At 30.9% G+C, this 19419-nt stretch overlaps 1 protein-coding gene across 3 annotated transcripts in view; it reads right to left on the reverse strand.

Annotated features, from left to right (window-relative positions):
• Nucleotides 1–346: 346 nt before the first annotated feature.
• The window catches only part of LOC103570454 (uncharacterized), a 117043-nt gene continuing 97970 nt past the window's right edge, over nucleotides 347–19419 (reverse strand). For 2 of the 3 annotated variants that reach the window (XM_053741321.1, XM_053741320.1), the window contains 6 exons: nucleotides 18545–19064; nucleotides 8747–8827; nucleotides 5797–5907; nucleotides 3662–3709; nucleotides 2300–2410; nucleotides 347–1646 (listed from right to left, as the gene is read on the reverse strand). In XM_053741321.1, the coding sequence (XP_053597296.1) occupies nucleotides 798–1646; nucleotides 2300–2410; nucleotides 3662–3709; nucleotides 5797–5907; nucleotides 8747–8827; nucleotides 18545–19064 (1720 nt within the window). In that variant the 3' untranslated portion in view covers nucleotides 347–797. The remainder of the gene's footprint in view (nucleotides 1647–2299; nucleotides 2411–3661; nucleotides 3710–5796; nucleotides 5908–8746; nucleotides 8828–18544; nucleotides 19065–19419) is intronic. The other variant, XM_053741322.1, reaches the window with a different exon arrangement.

Raw genomic sequence — 19419 nt, forward strand, 5'->3', positions numbered from 1 at the left:
CAAAAGATACTCTGTATTCAATATCCGCGGAACAACAATTATTAATGATAGTTTTTAAGTCAACGATTGGAAAATGTTCGATTCATTAATTGGACAATTTTTAAACCAACGATTGGACAATGGCTGAGCCAACAATTAGACAATCTTTGAATCAATAATTAGACAAATTAGATTACAGAATTGGACAATTTTGGGATATTTAGGAATTAAAATCTCTTTTTCAATGGAAAACTTTTATTTATCACTCTTTAGATTGGAGTTGTATTTTTTAATTCATATTTATTGATAATAATTTATTAATACTCTTTATAATATTTTTTTATATTTTGTTTATTCATTTATTTTATGTTTTATTTATTTATTTTAACTTTTTCTTTTATTTTTTCTTCGTATGGTGCATTACAAATTGCATGTAGATTCTATATGATTTGTAGTGCCATTAATTCTCTTCTTCAATGGAAAACTAATCTTATTTATCACTCTTTAGATTGGAGTTGTATTTTTTAATTCATATTTATTAATAATAATTTATTAATACTCTTTATAATATTTTTTTATATTTTGTTTATTCATTTATTTTATGTTTTATTTATTTATTTTAACTTTTTCTTTTATTTTTTCATCATATGGTGCATTACAAATTGCATGTAGATTCTATATGATTTGTAGTGCCATTAATTCTCTTCTTCAATGGAAAACTAATCTTATTTATCACTCTTTAGATTGGAGTAGTATTTTTTGATTCATGTTCAATAATCATAATTGATAAATGCTTCATGTAATATTTATCCATTCATTCATTGTAATTTTTTTTTTTTCTTTAATAAAGCTATTTTCTCTTCGATTAATTGCTTAATCACGCTTATGCACAATTTTATATGACGCTGCAATGCCATATTTGCTGAGCTTCTGTAGCTCTTCATGCATATGGGACATACAAAATACGACTTATAATGATTGACTTCTATATGCTCCTTTGTGGTTCTTCTACTTGCGGTTTTATGTCCACATTTCTTACTTACATACATTCTTTTTCCTTCTATCATTGAAAGAGAGATGTGATTATTTGTACTCGGGGGAGTCTGGTGGAGACAATATATGTTAGAGTATTTTTTATTGAGACCACTAATGGGAGTAGTGGCATTTGTGAGACGGTCATTTAATACTGAAAGGGAGAGTTCCGCCATTTTGCCATAGGTTTCCATTAATTGTTCCATTTCGGAATCATCTAGATCAGAAGATCCAGAATTGCTCTTATCGGACACTCCTTCAGTATTTATGGAAGTACTGCTGCTATCACTGCTGTCACTTTCATCGTCTGAACCACTAGTCTCTTGAAGGTAATAAGTCTCACTCAATCGTCGCTGTTCGTGTGTACTGAATTTAGATATAAACCGCATTTTGGGTGACAAATCATGACTGCTTCTTTCCATTGTTTCTCCTTCTTCAGAACTTTCGTTACAACTTTCTTCCCTTGTTTCACCAGACTCTGTTTGATTTTGTTGGCTTAATTTACTCTTGTTCACTCCAATATTTTTTTTAGAGCTTCCAAGACAGACCTGTTCCATAACTTCTGCTGAATCAGAGAATTGGTTGGCGCTTATTCTAGTTGATGACAAAATGGATCGTGACGGAAAAAAATCAACCTATAAAAATACAAATTTCAAAAATATTTCATACGTAAGAGGGAAAATTTGGTGAAACTTGCATATTTTAAGGTAAACTAAGTTAAAACTCTACACGGAGAAAATTGAATAATCACAATTCCTATCAGATTATGGTAGAATTTTTTACAATCAATTAGATAGTTACTAATACCACCTACATAATTGTAAAAACTATCTGGATTATACATAGAAAGAATTTTATGGTGAAAAATATCATCGAGTTATAGTACAATTTTTAAAATAAAAATTCCGGACAAAATAAAGACATCTAGGCCAGGTGCCTATCAGCCGTTGCTGAATCTGCCCTTTTTTGAAAACAGACCAGAGCTGTGTAAGGCAAGTACTATAATAGAATATATCAGGGTAACTAAAGAAATCAGAGGTGACAAAAATAAGCTTTTTATTAGTATAAGAAAACCACACAAGGCGATATCATCGCAAACGTTAAGCAAATGGATAAAATCCTTTCTGGGATCATGTGGCATTGATAATGTTTATACAGCGCACAGTACGAGACATGCCTCAACCTCAAGAGCTTCAGAAATGGGTTTAAACATTAAAGTAATAACAAAAAACGGCAGGTTGGTCGCAAATATCTGTTTTATTTGCGAAATTTTTTCAACGATACTTACAATGGTGTATGTGTTTTGGCCTTCATTGTAATCTCTTGGTTTTTCAGGGCTGTCTTCCAAAATAGCAGAACCGCCATCGAAATGGCTATCTGATAGAGACTTCTCTGTTACCTGTATAAATTTAAGAAAATTAAGAAGTGTTTATTTATAATATTAATTAAATGGATAAACAGCCGAAAGATACTAGTGCGGAAATAGAAACGGGTAGAACTAACGGGGCACGTCACACGACACGTCACGCGGCGCGTCATAGAAAGAAGCTTCTAGAACAAGGAGATTTGATCCCATGTTATTAGATAGAGTTTATTTTAGTCTGTTAATTACGGTTTATTAATCAAGTTTAAGGTATAGATGTTTATTGATTATTAATTCTCTTGTTATTATCTTTCGATTGATTATAGTCATTGTTTCCTACTACTAGTGGTTTAAATAGTATACTTACTTTAATTTATTACGGGATCAATATTAAATAATCTGAAGTTATTATTGATTTGATAAATAAAGGTTTTTTAGTTAGACATTATTTTAATTATTTATCGAGTTATTCAAAATAGAATTTCTCGGCCTACGTATATGTTAGGGAGAGAAAGATGAACGTGATACATTACGCGGCACGTCATAGGAAGAAATTTCGAGATGCGACTCAATGTTATTAGATAGGCCTTATTTTCGATTGTTAATTATAAGTTATTAATTAGAGTTTAGGTATGGTTGCTAAATAATTATTCTATATGTTTCAAACTTTCAGTCAGGATAAAATTTTTCCAGTTATCATGATGTTGCAAAATTTTATAAAAAATCATTTTTCACAAAATAATTAAAAATATTCTGTACAGGATTTATTTAGCCAACCTATTTTTAATATGTTTTTTAATATACTAAATTTATTGTAAAATAAGTAAGAATCGGTTATCAGCCCGGTGCAGATCGATTTTAGTTCGGATCCTCTACTATTTGGTCTTCTATATCATTGAAAGCAACCAAATATGATTTTTTTATGGTAAATGCACAACAATTTTAAGAAAAAAAAAATTTTTTTAATTATTTTATTAAGATAACAAAATGATGTGAAAATTTTTTTCAAAATGCTGAAGTTGACGATGTACTTTTAAATAATAATATTAAGCGTTAAAAATTTCATGATAACATTTTTCAAATATATTATTACTTTCTCATCTTAAAAAATTATAATGAATCATATAGTTCTGTCAGCAGGTAATTTGAAAGGTTTTACTTTGTCTCGTAAAACATCGATTTACTATTGTTTTTCTCGATTTAAAATTTTTATGAATTAATTTCAAAAATTTCTTATATTTATATCACGAAACAAATATAAAATTGAAAAAAATGAAAGAATCTTACCTTCTCGTTTCGTTTCAAAATAGTAAGATCATGGGTTACAATGTTAATCTGAAACACAAATAAGAATACAGGTCATCAATACTCGTTCATTTCCTCTAAAGGGAAACAGCGCAAAACAACTGAGACTGGAAGAAGAGAAGAATTGAGCTCAAAAGCTTGAAGGAAGAGCAATTGCTGAATCTTCTCTGCGCGAAGTAATGCCTAATGGCCGTTTCCGCGTGGAATCAGATGCCACAAAAAGAGAAGAGTTTGAATCGGTATTAAAAAATCAGTTCACTAGGCTTCGTACGTTGCGACCACGTCAAAGCACCACTCGAAGTACCGTACATGGGACCCTAGACAATAATCCAAAGCGTAACTAATGAAGTGTATAAAATGAACATCAACGGAAAAGAAAAAAACCTACCAATCGAACGTTTAAAACCAGCTTACATCGCCAAGAACGACGACGTTAACCAACGCGACGCGGAAGAGCCATCCTCTATTCAGAAACTACCGCAACTACAACACTAGGGCTGTATCATGGACAAACCTCAAAAAACGGACACAAGGAAAGTGAAAAAGTTTGGGGAACCCAAATGAGCATGCTTTGAGCGCTCGCGTCACAAAATTTAGCAGTAAAATCAGCTAAATTTACTCCGTTCAATCCGTACTTTATATATTAGAGAAAAAAATAACAAAAAGTTTGGAAAATCCAAAAGTGCACGCCTCGTAGCAGTCACTCAATTTTTACGAAAAAAAAAAAAAAAAAAAAACTTGAATATTGTATATTTATCGGCGTATTATCTACAGAATAAAAACTTTACTTTTAAATCTTTGCGTCATCGCCTACACAGAAAAGAAAGGTACTGCGCACGTATTGTAAACGAACCTTATTTACATTGATATAGATATACCAACGAAAGGTGGATTTTAGTTTATTGTTAATTATAATTAAACTACATTGCATTAGACCGTGATTTTCGAAGAGATCTAGTTTTGGATAATACTTAAGCGTATGAAAAAAAAGGTTCGATTAGTTAAGTTTTTCGGGCGTTATCGTGACCACGCCAGCTTCCATACATACAGACACACGGACGTCCACGAAATAATTTTTTTAAACATTTTTAGTAGATTCCATAGAAATCTAACTGTTGCATTGGTCCTCATGACAGAACTTTTCAAAAATTTTCATGTATTTCGACAAATTTCGTCAAACTGATACAGAAAATACATATGGCTCAAAAGCTTATATGTCGCGTTGTTATTTTACCGGCCGGGATCTATTCAAAGTGAACGTCACAAGCGCCAACGAGATTCGGTAGCTAGAATCTGATATTTCAAGGCCAATTATAATATATTAAGTATTTTGATGATAAGAGAGTACAGTTGTTTTTAAGTAAAATCAGTGTTGATGCCGAGTAACTAACTGCTACAGTTATAGAGTCAAATTAAAGAATTAAAAATATAGATAAAGAGTTAAAATTGATAGATTTTTAGAATAGAGTCAAATTTAAAGTCAAGTTTTGGGTAGAATCGAGGTCGAATTTTTTATGGGTTATATTGAGTTTATTTAATTAGTGGTCACTTTTAGGTTTCAGTTAATATTTTTAAAGTTCAGTTTTAGTTCTGATTCCAGCAGAAGTTAATTCCTGGAGAGCATCCACGCGAGGAATATCCGTACTCAGAGTTATAGTTTGTTTGAGTAAGAATTTAAATAATGAAAATTAATGGAGTATAAAAGATCAGTTCGCGCAAAGCTAGAGCACGAGGTAGTCGAGTTTGAGACTCAGGAGAGTTCGCTTTGTACAGTTCGACTGGACTTACCTACACCGGCATAACTTGTGCGATAGGTTTTAAGTTATGCCACACGTGTGTACGGTTGCAGTCACAGATCCAGTGTTTAGTCACTGAGGTTTTATTCGAACTACAAAAATGAATACAGATTTGATAGAGTTTCTTTAAAAAAGTGTTAAAAAGTTACTCTGCATCGGCATCGGTTACATCAGGTATGACATTTATACAGCGCACAGTACGAGACATGCCTCAACCTCAAGAGCTTCAGAAATGGGTTTAAACATTGAAGTAATAAAAAAAAACGGCAGGTTGGTCGCAGACATCTGTTTTATTTGCGAAATTTTTTCAACGATACTTACATTGTCGAATGTGTTTTGGCCTTCATTGTTATCTCTTGGTTCTTCAGGGCTGGCTTCCAAAATAGCAGAACCGCCATCGAAATGGCTAATTGATATAGACCTCCCGGCTACCTGTAATAATTTAAGAAAATTAAGAAGTGTTTATTTATAATATTAATTAAATGGATAAACAGCCGAAAGATACTAGTGCAGAAATAGAAACGGGTAGAACTAACGGGGCACGTCACACGACACGTCACGCGGCGCGTCATAGAAAGAAGCTTCTAGAACAAGGAGATTTGATCCCATGTTATTAGATAGAGTTTATTTTAGTCTTTTAATTACGGTTTATTAATCAAGTTTAAGGTATAGATGTTTATTGATTATTAATTCTCTTGTTATTATCTTTCGATTGATTATAGTTATTGTTTCCTACTACTAGTGGTTTAAATAGTATACTTACTTTAATTTATTACGGGATCAATATTAAATAATCTGAAGTTATTATTGATTTGATTAATAAAGGTTTTTTAGTTAGACATTATTTTAATTATTTATCGAGTTATTCAAAATAGAATTTCTCGGCCTACGTATGTGTTAGAGAGAGAAAGATGGACGTGATACATTACGCGGCACGTCATACAGAAGAACGAAACTTCATTTTTCGACGTTGTCACGATATTTTTATATCGCGGCAGTCTCGCATCAGGTCGGTGGGCAACAGAGGGCAACACACGCTGCTTACACGTCTCATCCGACACTGTATTATAATTGTTGTTTGTTTACATGTAAGATTTTATTTAATTATTGTGTTAATAATACGTTATTGATTTCTTAGGTATAAATTGTATTGGAAGCAGAAGATTTCACTGACTAATTAGAGTATATATTTGGATTTTGTAGCGCTGGGGAAAATAGTTGCGCATTTCATTTACGTGCTTATGATTATTTTGAATTGGTTGGCGCATGCGCGTCAACGCAACAGTTGGCATCCGTAGGTTTATTTATTATAAATAAATCTACTAGTTTTATGAATAAATCATTGGTTGATTTATCGGTAAATAATATTAAGAATTAATTATGGAAAATACAATTGGTCATTTAGCGTCGGGAACTTGATAAATTACACGGCCACAGTTATGTAGTACGTTGGTGGTACTGCAAAGAAATAACATGCGACGGTTGTATATCTCTATTGGTTGAAGTGAGATATACGACAAAACGGCGTCGGCCTAGTTGCCGGCGCGAGATTCACGTGCTGCCATGGTCAGACGTGGGATAGTCTCTGTAAGAGTAGCGTGTGTGCTCTGTTACATTAACTTAAGTATAAATTTGTCGCCATTTGGTATTTTGGGTAGTTAATATACACCCAGTGGCATTAGTTGAGCATTTGATAAATCGCATAAAGGGAAAATACATTTACCGTATTAGCGTGCAACCGAGGGAGTTGAATAATACGTAAACTGTAAGTACTTTTTGGCTAATACATTGGCGTGTAATTTTGGTTCCCGAGTTGGTGATCATTTGTATATAGCGTAAGCGTGAGAGAGAGATAGTAAATTCTGAGTATTAGTAACTGGTCATAAGCATATGATGGAATGCGTGAATGTTATACTCAGTAAATACGAGTACAGTCAGTAAAATTATTCAGTAATATTTTACCAAATGTTGAGTGTGGTAAATGTTTGGTTATTTTCATTATGATTTATTAATAATTTGAGTTATAAATCATTATTTATTTGAGTATTATTTATGAATTATTATTGATTTGATTTATGAATTATTATTAAGCTGAGTCATGAACTATTATTTACTTGAATATTGATTATGAATTATTATTAAATTGCGTATTAATATTAATAATTTGAGTTATTACTTATTGTTTAACTGGATATTGAGTGTAAATTATTATTAATTTGCGTATTGATTATTATTAGAGTTATGAATTATTGTTAATTTGAATTATTATTATATTTACTTTGAGTTGATTCCTCAAATTATTATTTAATTATCACGTGAGAGTGATCAGGGTAAATAACCTTCTTAATTATATTACTCAAGAGGTGATATTTATTTTATTATTTGCGTCCGAAACCAATAGTATTTTGAAATACCGTAAATTCACCAGTGGAATTTACGGGGAATTTGTAGTGGAGAACAATTTATCTATTTCTTTTGTTTATTTTCATGTGCGAGTGAAATATTAAGTATTACCAGAAATTTTAGTATACAATACATTTATTGTTTAGGCATTGTTATTATTTGAATTATAATTTTATATGCGCATACTATTATTATTATTTTCTTTTGTAAGTAATTTACTATTATTTTGAACATTATTTATGTGAGTATGCGTTATATATTGAACTGATTATTTTATTAATTAATGGATAATTAAAGCAAATGGTCATCAACCCGGTAGTTATTTAATTTTATTATTTTAATTACTGATATCTTTCTTGCTATCCTAATTCCTAAAATCTGAAATCGCTATCCTGTTATTTATTTTTATTTTCATTTTCATTTTCTCCGTTGTGTACTTTCGAGTTAATTTTGATCGTGGGGCACACGAACTGGCGCCCAACTAGGTTTTCTAACCCAGCCTGAGCAGAGCAGCCAGTCCAGGGAGATTCAGGATATCTTCAGGTGGGACATTTGGTTCTGGGTTTATTTTGTTTTCAGTTTTCGACCAACAGAGAGCCATAACGACTATTGAGCGCCAACCACACTCCGCCGTGGGACGCGTGAAATAGAGGAGAACGTTGTAACGTTCTTAATAAAAACATGAAGGCCAATTTAATACTTTTTTGATTAAAACATAAGGGTCCAGCTTCTAAGGAGAAATAATAAATTTCAATTGACATCAACCGTTTTGAAGGATTTATTGTCGGTAGACCTTGCTTGATCATGAAAGGTATTTCCGGGCAAATATTTAGACATGAACATCCCTTTTCAATTCATTTATAATTACCTTTTTTCGAAGATGATTATTAGGCAATGTCAATCTTGCAGGATTTTCGAAGTTTTTCTCAGGAATTCTTCTCTTAGAACTCTGTAAAAATTTGTCATTATATTAATTCGTCACCCATCCCATAAATCAATAAAAAAATTCATACAAATGTTTATCCAAAAGGCCATTCCTGTAACCCGCTAATTTCGAACAAAATTTCAACAAATTAATTGTCAGTAATTGAATTCAAAAATTTTCATTAAGAATCCTCAAATATAGATTTCAAATTTGATCTGTCGCAACTGAAGTAATCGTTCGTCTAGTACAATATTTGTCGGATCTTAAAATCCGTGAAAAAAAAAAAACAACACTTAATATGTAGTTTTATTTTTCAAAAATTGTTAAGGCCATCTCCAAGGGTGCCCCCCACTTTTTTCCAAAAAATGTGGCGCCGCCTGGTGGCCGGCAGCCGCACTAAAAAAGTACTAGAGCTGAAAAACTTTATAATTAAATTAAAATTATTTAGAATAAGCAGATGCAAAAAATATAAATTTTATAATGAATAAAAAAATTAAGATTATTTTTTAAAATCATTAGTTAGTTTAAGAAAAATTTAAAACCTGAGATTGAAAAATAATATTTTCATTGACCTTGAACTGTCAATATCATATTTATTTTATATGAGCAATTAAAAAATAATTTTAATATTTATCCAAAAAAGGCCAACGTACAAGTAATTTTAAAGACACGTAGAATATTCAAAAAATTACTTACAGTAATTATAAATACCCAGTTGAGCGTAGTTTCTTTAATAAATTTCAGCATTATATTTGACATTTAGTAACTTGTTATTTTGACAGATGCAAACATCAGGTCTGTACTATTTTGTGGGCGCGTGCAGGGCGCTCAAATATAGTAGCGGGAAAAATTAAATTTTTCAAAAATTCATTTCTTTCAAAAATAGCAATAATAAAATTTTATTTTGCACGCCTCGAACGCGAAGCGGAGAGGTTGTGCTTTACAACGGACTTGTCAAGGTCACGCGATTTTTTAGTTCTTGGTATCAATTAATTGAATTTCGTATCATTAAAAAAGTATTAAAAGAAGATATGTACCGTAGTTGTTTAATAATTGATTATTAATTTGATGAATCATAATTGATTTTAATATTAAATTTCGTTCGAACCCTTATGTGAAAATTTGAAAATAAAATAAATAAATAAATATTTTAATTTATAAAAGTTCTGATCGTAAGAAATTATTGAAGATCAAAACCTTTCACATAAATTTTCCACTTATCATGACGCAACTTAAAAAAAAAATTTGGCAAACTGAGTTTTGAGACATTGATAATATTATATACCTGTAAATATAGATTAAATAAAATTAGACAGCACAAATACTCTTATCGAAAAAATTAAAAGAATAACAAAATTTATAACGTTCTCTTCTATTTCACGCGTCCCACGGCGGAGTGTGGTTGGCGCTCAATAGCCGTTATGGCTCTCCGTTGGTCGAAAACTGAAAATAAAATAAACCCAGAACCAAATGTCCCACCTGGAGATATCCTGAATCTCCCTGGACTGGCTGCTCTGCTCAGGCTGGGTTAGAAAACCTAGTTGGGCGCCAGTTCGTGTGCCCCACGAACAAAATTAACTCGAAAATAACACAACGGAGAAAATGAAAAGGAAAATAAAATAAATAACAGGATAGCGATTTCAGATTCTAGGAATTAGGATAACAAGAAAGATAGCAGTAATTAAAATAATAAGATTATATAAATACCGGGTTGATGACCATTTGCTTTAATTATCTATTAATTAATAAAATAATCCGTCAAATATATATCGCATACTTACATAAATAATGTCGGAAAATAGTAGTAACTCACTTACAAAAAATAATACTAATAGTATGCGCATATACAATTAATTCAAACAATAATAATAATGCATAAACAATAAATATGTTGTGAAATACAATTCTGGTAATACTTGAAGTTTCACTCGCACATGAAAATAAACAAAAGAAATAGCTAAATTATTTCCAGTAATAACTTCCCAGTAAATTCCACTGGTGAATTTACAGTATTTCAAAATAAGAGAGTTTGGACACAAATAATAAAGTAAATATCACCTATTGGGTATAATACTTATGACTGGTATTTATACCTTGATCACTCTCACGTGATAATTAAATAATAATTGATAAATCAAACTCAAATTAATAATAATCAATACGCAAATTAACAATAATTCATAATCAATATTCAGTTAACTAATAATTAATAATTCAAGTTAATAATAATTCCTCACTCAAATTAATAACAATTTATAACTCAAATTACTAATGTTTCATAATTCAAATTGATAATAATTCATACCTCAAATTAATAACAATTCATAAATCAGTACGCAAATTACTCATAATTAATAATTCAAATTAATAATAAATGATACTGAAAAAATAACCAAACATTTGTCCCGCTCAACATTTGGTAAAATAATATTAAATAATTTCACTGACTGTATTTGTATTCACTGGGTATAATATTTACGCATTCCACTATATGCTTATGACCAGTTACTAATACTCAGAATTCTCTGTCTCTCTTACTCTTATGCTATATACAAATGATCACCAACTCGGGAACCAAAATTACACGCCAATGTATTAGCCAAAAAGTACTTACAGTTTACGTATTATTCAACTCCCTTGGTTGCACTCTAATACGGTAAATGTATTTTCCCTTTATGCAATTTAACAAATGCTCAACTAATGCCAATGGGTGTATATTATTTACGCAAAATACCGAATGGCGACAAATGTATAATTGATTTAATGTAACAGAGCACACACGCTACTCTTACAGAGACTATCCCACGTCTGACCATGGCAGCACGTGAATCTCATGCCGGTACCTAGGCCGACGCCATTTTGTCATATATCTCACTTCACCCAATGGAGATATACAACTGTCGCATGTTATATTGTACAGTACCACCAACGTACTACATAACTGTGGCCGTGTAATTTATCAAGTTCCCGACGCTAAATGACCAATTGTATTTTCCCTAATCAATTCTTAATATTATTTACTGCTAAACCAACCAATGATTTATTCATAAAATTAGTAGATTTATTTATAATAAATAAATCTACGGATTCCAACTGTTGCGTTGACGCGCATGCGCCAATCAATTCAAAATAATCGTAAACACATAAATGAAATGCGCAACTATTCTCCCCAGCGCCACAAAATCCAAATATATGCTTAACTTAATCAGTGAAATCTCCTGATTCAAACACCATTCACACCTGAGAAATCAATGAAGTATTATTAATTCAATAATTAAATAAAATCTTATAAATGAACAAACAATAATCATAATATAATGTCGGATGAGACGTGTGAGCAGCGTGTGCTGCCCTCTGTTGCCCACCGACCTGATGCGAGACTGCCGCGATATTAAAATATCGTGACAAATTTTATAATTTTTTTAGTGATTTTTGGAATGCTTTATTTTTGAAAAATTGGCCGTATCGAAAAATAAAAAAAAAAAAATCGAAGCTTCAATTCTGTAGTTTGAAGATCTTTTACCGATTTTTTTAGCCATGGTTATTGCGTGATAAAAAATAGCTCGAAAAAAAAAATTCTTTTAATTTTTTGGTTTTGGTTTTTGGCTCTACGAGCCCGGAAAAATCTTTTTTTAGAAAACTAATGCACAGTTCGGTTATGAAATTTGTTAAGCTACGATTTGCACTTTTTGTTGTCTCTGTATTGCTATTTGTTGCTGAGATTTTGGTCTTGGAATAAAAAAGGATCTTTTTGACTTTGATTATTGATATCGCAGCAATTAATGGTCGCATAGTAATTGCTCATACAAAGAAAAAGAATCGGCCCATTATTGGGTTGTGAATGGCTGCCAATTTTCAAACATCGGCCGAAGATCGGATGATAACGATATGCCAAGCATCGCAATCGCAAGCATCGGCCAATCGTAGCAATCAATCATCGGCCAAAGCTTGGTATCAAACACACTCGATCAAACCGTTGGCCAACGAATGGCGGTTAATTGTGCGCCGTTTTTATAAGCAAAAAGACGGCTGCCAATGATTCACCATGCAGGAACCAGTATAGTCACACTGTGAAAAATTCCCAACAAATTTTACAATGGGTGCATAGTAACACCGGACTATAAGAAAACTGGTACAAAATTTACAAGTGTCCCATAGTAAACGTATGCGCAGACTACACGATTGTGGCCTATGCTCATACGTTTACTATGGGACACTTGTAAATTTTGTACCAGTTTTCTTATATCCCGGTGTTGCTATGCGCCCACAGTAAAATTTATTAGGAATTTTTGACAGTGTAGCTATTTATTGGCAAATCATTGCAAACCAGACATCAGCCGATCTATTGAAAAATTTCGAAGCTCGGCGACTTTGTATAGGTGTAAGAGCAGCTATAGAAACTTGAATAAATTACATATAAGCTTAATTTTTGATTATATATATTTATAACGTTATCCATGCACAATAATACGAATAAACCAACAATAAAATATGGGACAACGATAATAAATACGGTTTTTCCAAAATATTCAAATAGTATAAATACGAAAAAAATTAATTTTTCATTTCAGTTACTATATACAAGTCGCTGATGACGTATATTGATGATACAAATATTAATAAGTAAATAATAAAATAGTAATACAAAAAAAAAATTATAAGACATAACTGTTATAATAATAATATTGTTATTAATAAATTCATATAAATTAGGAGACGGGAGGCAAAATAAGATATCCCTGAAATTTTTGTTTTAATTTTTTAAACATTCCAAAATCACTTTTGTAAATATAATTGAGCATTATTTTGAATTTTTTTTTTATTGTTCACAAGTCGAGTGTGAGTCAAAAAGTGCTAGACTTTTGTTTTATGATAAAAACTATTAAACTTTTTTTTTTTTTTGTATCCAATAATTGTGTAAAATATAATTTTTCTTTATGTAAGTTACTCACAAAAAAATTTAATTTCATTAAATTTGTTTAGTATCCAGAAATTTCTGTTTAGCCATTTTTAAAAAGTATCTCATTGTGCCCGCAAAAATGAAATTTTTTTTTTAACGGTAGCTGAAATTTTCTTTAGTTGCTTTGAAAATCATTAAAAAAAAAGATTTAGCGTATGTGGGACCTCGAAAACTTACACTCAGTAAATAAATAATAGGAGTCACTATCTAGCTATGGTAAAAATTTCTACCATCAATCAGATAGCAGTAAATATTATCAACATAATTGTATATAAATCATGTAGATTGTAATATTCACCATATATTTATGATAATTGTTACAATCCTATATGTTAACTAGAGTTAATTATTATATTATTTTAAATAGTTATATTTATAATCCACATGGTAACAGTTACCATCAGAAATTATAATTGTTACCATCCTGATAGTAACTGTTACGAAATTTATTGCAGAAGTAAATATTATCACCCTGAGAGTAAATATTACCATCCTGATAGTAACTGTTACTACAATTTGCAGGAAATAAAATTATCTACAAAAAAGATTCTATGACATTTTATGGTAAGTCCGATAGTTTCGCCGAAAAAGTAAAAAGATTTCAAAAATTACTCTAACTTGACTTCGAGAAAGTAATTTAAGCTTGAAGACAAATTCATAGTAAATTTTGAGGTCTTATTACTTTTCCGGCGAAACTAGCTGACTTATCACAAAAAGTCATAGCTCTTTTTTAATCAGTAAATTTATTCCTGACAATGTATGACGCATAAAATTTTTCGAAACTTCGCATTGTTTTCTAGTTATTTTTATTTCAGTGTCAAGCCCTTAGAATCGATCAGAAAATTATTTTTTCAAGAGTTATAACTTATGAGCAGATCGATAGGTCGAACAGATTTATATACATTTTTTATAGAAATTCGATGTGCTATAAAAAAAGGCCCTTATCATTTTTTGATAAATCGACCAGTTCATATGTATTATCAAGTTAAAGTTTAAAGTACGAAGAATTGAAATATTTTTGACTATTTTGGCGAAACTATGAGACTTGTCACAAAATACCGTATGACTTTTTTTTTAGGCTATTTCATCTCCGATAAACTATCTTGTGAAAATTTTTCAAAATTCCGATGTTTTTCAGTTATTTTCTTATCTATGATTACGAAATCATTGTAAAAAAATCATGTACTTATTCAAGAGACAATCACAAATGTAAATTATTTACTTTCGCCAAATAATATTTGTTGAATAACGGAAATATCTTTATACAAGTTCAGTCAAATAAGTCTCAACGAAAGTGAATAAGATTAATATTTGATCGTTTCTTGAAAATAAGTACATACATTTTTTTCAATGATTTCATAATCATAGATTAAAGAGTTTAAGTAAAAAAAAAATCTACAATTTTGATTTTTACATTGTATATATAAATGTTGATATGATAATATTATACACATACATAATTATAAATAATTCTATGTACCTCATATGTAATCATACGTTATTGTATATATATTGTGACGTTATTTTTCGTATGGGGGTCAAATCAAAGTAAACGTCACAAGCACCAACGGATTTTTACTGTATTTAAGAGCATGGTAACTCAAGACTTAGAATTTAGCGTACAGGTATTAACGATTTTGATACGGATCTTTGATTTAAGTTATAGTTTAAGAATTAAATATGGAGTAACGTTTAGCTACAGTTATGGGTTTTGTTAAGAAAAATTATAGTAAAGATTTAGAATCAGAATTATAGGAATTTAGTATGGAATATTGTTTGAGATTAATGTTTGAGATAAAGTTTGAGTTTTGGTTTACAGTTTGGAATTTTTAATATGTGGAGAAGTCAGTGTTACCGTGGAGCGGGACTTGAATTAGTCACCCGGTATCATTTGATGATAGAACTTAGTTCTATCCCTATGAGACTTCTTGGTAGATTGCAGAGGTCTAGCTTAAATGCTAGCGCTCCAGTATAAAAGGAATCTGATGGATGCAGATTGGGATCAGTTTTTGAGTTTTGGTTTGGCAGGCCTCAACAGTAATATTGTGACCGTTGCTGTTGTGGAAGCCGTTTGGTCATTTTTAATTGTTTTTGTCTGACAGGCCTCAGAGGACAAGTCATGACCACTTGTACCGCTGAAGAAGTCATAGGTCACTTAGTTTTAAGTTTTACGATTCCAGCTGAAGTCTGTTCCAGGAGAGCAACTACCAAAGATATCCATACTCAAAGTTAGGTTTAGTGACTACGTTTGGTGAGGTATAAGCCTCCAGTTATCGATATGGTAGAGTTTGGGAATTGATTTATGGATTTAGAATATAGAGGTCAGTTATAGATAATGATAAGATTTAGTTTTGGATTTTGATGATTGAGGAAAAAGAGAGTCGAAGGGAGACCTTCGAAGAGTACGGACGTGAGCATTCAGCTCTGGTCGCTCGAAGCGAGCAGACGTGTCCAGGAATGGCGTTACAGTTCATGGCATTGCGGAAAGCTACAGATTGAGTATTGTTACAGAAGTATTATTTAAAACAGTGTAAGACGTTACTCGATATTTTATTCATCAGTAATCAGGTATGAAATAATTATTATAATTATCAATAATTAATTGAGTTCGAGTCAGAGTCTTGAGATACGATGCTACTGTTTTAATTAAAGAAAATATTTAAGAACTGAGAGAATTATGAGAATATTGGTACAGTTTAGAGTCATGTTCACGATTTATTGTTAATATTATTTTATAAAATAATTATAAGAAATATGTTTAATTATTAAACCAATTGTCGTCTAATTGACGTCAATACTAAACACATGTATGTTAGTTTTATTAGTTTTGTCAAAGAGAATGTTCTAGAATATCGGTTTTATAATTTATTGTTCCAGGTTACTGAATACTAGTTAATTGTTAATTAGCTTTAGTAATTAATTAATTTATTTAGATGTCAATTCACCTTTTTGTTAAGATTAATTTCATCGTTGTTAGATTCATTATTTTGAATTGTTTGTACGAAGCTACAGTATTTTGTTAATTGTTAAATGGAAATTTTAGATTATTTGTTGTTTAATAAAAATTGCAAATTCACCAATAATCTACATGAATTTGGAATGATGTAACCCGGACCACTCTCTCTCTCTCCATAAACCTACACACTGAGCGACACCATGGCATACCGTAACTCTGTTTTTAGTTTTCCAGTCTCTGTTTTTGTTTTTGCTTATAAGTTCTGAGCATTTTGTTAAGTTTTAGATTTTATTTAGTTGCGTGGTTTTGGTGTTAATTCCACAGATCAAAAATTTATCTAATTCTTAAGATTTACTGGTTTGGTGATTCCAGTGATAAAAAATTACCTGGCGCCCCGATAGTATTGAGACTGGAGGCTAAGGATAGAGAACGAAGTTTGTAGCGCAAAAATCTTGGCATATTAACGTATGCTTGAATAGATCAATTTTTTTTTGTGTTATAATATATATATATATATATATATATATATATATATATATATATATATATATAAGTTAGGCGAATTCATTCTCTCCAGGGTTACTAATTCTGAAAGAAATGAATTTTTAAAAAATTTAATTTTTCCCGCTACTATATTTGAGCGCCCTGCACGCGCCTACAAAATAGTACAGATCTGATGTTTGCATCTGTCAAAATAACAAGTTACTAAATGGCAAATATAATGCTTAAATTTATTAAAGAAACTACGCTCAACTGGGTATTTATAATTACCGTGAGTAATTTTTTGAATATTCTACGTGTCTTTAAAATTACTTGTACGTTGGCCTTTTTTGGATAAATATTAAAATTATTTTTTAATTGCTCATATAAAATAAATATGATATTGACAGTTCAAGGTCAATGAAAATATTATTTTTCAATCTCAGGTTTTAAATTTTTCTTAAACTAACTAATGATTTTAAAAAATAATCTTAATTTTTTTATTCATTATAAAATTTATATTTTTTGCATCTGCTTATTCTAAATAATTTTAATTTAATTATACAGTTTTTCAGCTCTAGTACTTTTTTAGTGCGGCTGCCGGCCACCAGGCGGCGCCACATCTTTTGGAAAAAAGTGGGGGGCACCCTTGGAGAATGGCCTTAAGGTCTTGATTATTAATTAATTTTTTACGCTGCTAGAATATATTTCTCACACGTTCTTTGTATGAGTACTTTTTTATAATTGTAAACATACAAAATTCGTGAAAAAAGGGCACTATTTTCCACACGTTTTTTGTATATATGGGTATATTTTTGTAATCGTACACACACAAAATTCGTGAAAAAAGGGCGCTATTTTTTATACGTTTTTTGTATGGGTACATTTTTGTAATCGTATACTTACAAAAAAAGCTGCCAGAATATATAAACATTGATATAACAAAGTATAAACGTTGATGACAATAATAATAAAAAAGTATTTTTATAATGTTGAACTTACATAATATAATAAAAATATCATGATATTATATACTTGTAATAAGTTGTTGATTCGATTTTAATTATGTAAGCTACATGAGAATATTTAAGAATTTAATATTTTATTATCAGAATATGAATTAAAAAAATTTTGATTATTGCATGGTGATATTTTGTCATCGAGATATTTTGTCTTGGGGATATTTTGTCTTGGGGATATTTTGTCGGGGATTTTTCGTCTTGGGCCCAACACGCAGTGGACCGAAAAATCACGATGTTGGTCGATAATATAACTCAATTTACCCTGTTACAAAGTTACAGGGATGGGCTATTGAATCAATCGTCTTACTAATGTTTTTTCTTACCTTATTCTTTTGCCCATGTTTCTTGACGCTCGTATTCTGTCGGTGATTACGGTGAAACTTAATATAGGCGTCCAATAATCCGGACACGCTTGCTTTGTCACTAACATGGTTGGCGCATAAAATTATTGTCCTCAGAACTGAGGATTTGTATAATCCAAGCCAGATCTTGATAAATTGATCCGAAGAAGTTCCGATCCCTAAAGAGTATTGAATACTTAAGAGTGACCTTCCGATTCCTGCTGTTTTCGAATTGAATTCTCGCAGAGAATTGATCCCTTCGAATCCCACATGGTCGTAAAGAATAATGTACGACTGATTTACTCGACAAATAATCAGATACTGTTCTCGAGTTGATTTTATGTTATTTTTTGTGACTAAAGTTTCTATTTCATCCATCACGAGAAGAATAGAGTCAATGGCTGTATATTCTAAACAACTGATTAGTTGTAAATGATCAGAGCTTCTGAACTGTTTCTTTGCGACTAAGTCGTGAATCACTTTTTTGCGTGAGACAACCAATCTAAAACAAATAATCAGAAAAAGGCCAATTGGCATTCAGAATGGAAGTAGATTTATATTGAACAATTTATCGAATTTACATAAACTACTGGAAAAAATTAAAGGATCAAAAGAAAATTCCAAATTTTTGGGCGATTTTCAACACGCCGTAACTTCGAGAGAAATGGTCGTACAAGAAATAAAAAAAAAGGAAATTGTAGCTCCAAGTGTCTCCTTTTTGGATTAGAACTTTGAAATTTTGTAGCGTCAGCAGTTATTGAGTAATCTTTAAAAAATCAGCGACAATAAAATTTTCAAATTAAAAAAAATTTTTTTTTTTTGGGCTACGGGAGTGGGAAAATTGTTTTTTGCTTAAC

This window comes from Microplitis demolitor, chromosome 8, assembly GCF_026212275.2.
Source record: "Microplitis demolitor isolate Queensland-Clemson2020A chromosome 8, iyMicDemo2.1a, whole genome shotgun sequence".
Classification (NCBI taxonomy): Eukaryota; Metazoa; Arthropoda; class Insecta; order Hymenoptera; family Braconidae; genus Microplitis; species Microplitis demolitor.